Source organism: Buceros rhinoceros, unplaced genomic scaffold (genome assembly GCF_000710305.1).
Source record: "Buceros rhinoceros silvestris isolate BGI_N320 unplaced genomic scaffold, ASM71030v1 scaffold38046, whole genome shotgun sequence".
NCBI classification, from domain to species: domain Eukaryota; kingdom Metazoa; phylum Chordata; class Aves; order Bucerotiformes; family Bucerotidae; genus Buceros; species Buceros rhinoceros.
This window is the reverse complement of record NW_010419983.1, coordinates 8607-10729: the sequence shown is the minus strand read 5'-3', so window position 1 is coordinate 10729 and position 2123 is coordinate 8607. Positions and strand designations below refer to the sequence as shown.

General features: G+C 35.8%; 1 protein-coding gene across 1 annotated transcript in view; it reads right to left on the bottom strand.

Annotated features, from left to right (window-relative positions):
• Nucleotides 1-2033: 2033 nt before the first annotated feature.
• The window catches only part of LYAR (Ly1 antibody reactive), an 8424-nt gene continuing 8334 nt past the window's right edge, over nucleotides 2034-2123 (bottom strand). The window contains exon 9 of the mRNA XM_010139140.1: nucleotides 2034-2123. This exon is cut by the window's right edge and continues 6 nt beyond it. Coding sequence (XP_010137442.1) covers nucleotides 2034-2123 — 90 coding nt within the window.

Genomic DNA, 2123 nt, shown 5'->3' with positions numbered 1-2123 from the left:
CGGTTTGAAAAAGGAAAAAAGATGCAGCTGTTGAGTTCTTGAGCATGTCAAGAAAATTTACTGAAATACCGTGCGGGTAATGCAGGTTGTCAACAGCGGCATGGCCAGCAGTGCTACTCCACAACTCACTGGGCAGAGCCAGCCTCTGCCGCCCTGCTCAGGAACTGACCCCAGCAAGACATGCTCCTGCAGCAGGGCAGCTGGGACCAGCTGGCTGACGTAGTGGAGGCAGAAAGCAGGAAGGCAATCCTGGCTTGTGGACACAGGACTAGTGTTTGGAAGAGAGGTTAGATCTTAGTTTGAGGGTAGGGAGAAGTGGATAAAGGCACAGCACAGAAATAGCAGTCACAACTGTAACAGCTGCTGCCAGCACCCATAACTGCTGCTGTCATCTCAAGAACTTTGGGTATCATCAGCAAAAGTTCAGCCAGTGTAGCTTCTATAAATGTGTCAACAATGGAAGATGAAAAGTATAAGAGAATGGCATAATTAATTCTAAACATCAACAACAAAAAGAAAACCTGTAACAATTACTGTAACAAACTATTTAGGATCTTAATGTAACAATATTTGTTGTCAGATAAATACTGAGTGAAAAGATTAACAGCACTGTATTAATTTCATTGACAATGTCTTGTTCTTTTATGTCATTTCCTGTTAAAAAAATCTAAGCTCTTGAAATGTGTTCAAACCACTTCTCAAAGTTTCTATGTCTGTAAATAAATTTTACTTATCCAAAGCCATTTTCTTAATTAATGACAATCTTGTTCTTTTATGTCATTTCCTGTTAAAAAAATCTAAGCTCTTGAAATGTGTTCAAACCACTTCTCAAAGTTTCTATGTCTGTAAATAAATTTTACTTATCCAAAGCCATTTTCTTGAATTAATGACAAACACTTATTGAAGAGATCTTAAATATATCAGGTATTTTTATTGCAGCTTTTATAATAAACAGGACAAATATGTAATCAGAAAAACTGGACCCAGTGTATTGACAGTTAATTTTTTCGTATTTACACATCTAATATAGTCAATATTTCTATAAATTCAAAGAAGTTTTATGAAAGTGTGTATCTTGAAATCGCTATGCAGTTTTCCAGAACACCATACCACCTACTGCAAGAAATTTCTGCTGGATTTCTACCTGTTTTTAAACAGATGAAGTCATGGAAGTAAACCCCCTATCTGGCAGTATTTTGCATTTCATTAAAACTCTAATAACTTGAAGTAACTTTCCCCAGGCAACTCTGTCTTTTACAAACATTTCAGAGTTCTGGCCTGCCTAAATTATTTCAGTGACTTCAATGTAATGGCCTCTTCAAATTTTGTATAATTTGTGGATTTATTATACAATCATAAGACTTATTATATTTAAGGTGGTGTTTTAGTTTACTTCACCGGTCAGTTTTTAATCCACTCTACCCTGAAGTCGGTCAATCAGCACAGTCAGTAGCTATGCATATGCAGGTAACCCAGTCGTTAGATTTTCACTCGGTGTGCGGTATTAGTCACAACCGTGACAGACAATGTAATTACACATTTCAGAACACAGAATTACCAGTTATTAAAGCCTGCACATACCAGCTACAGTGCGTAAAGGGGATAGCAGTCATACCATTTTGAATTTTAGCACAACAAAACATTTATTCCATGGTGGGTTTCTGTATGTGACAATCCTATTTGCTCTTACAATAGTTTCTGTAAGAACACACACAACCAGGTCCTGATAAACATTCACGCCTATAAATTACATCCATTAGTGGAAGAACTTTAATACAGTAGGCAGCATTTATTGTCAATGCCTCTTAAAACTTGTACCAAAAATATACATTTTCCATAAAATAAAAAAATATCTGAAAGTGTTCTGTGATAAAATCTAGAAAAAGAGGAGGAATCCAGTCTTAAAAGTTAAGCTCTGCTTTCACATACACCATTTGAATTGAGACCAGTGCAAGATATTTGTACAGCTGATAGAAAAATCTGACTCAGTCTGCAAGATAAAAATGCAAAGGTTATGAAAGGTATGCAAATTTTTATTTCAGGAGTTTAACTTTGTCCTTTAAAACTTTAAATTTGGGGTTGTTTTTCACTTTCTTATTAAATATGACTAGAATATCCTCTTC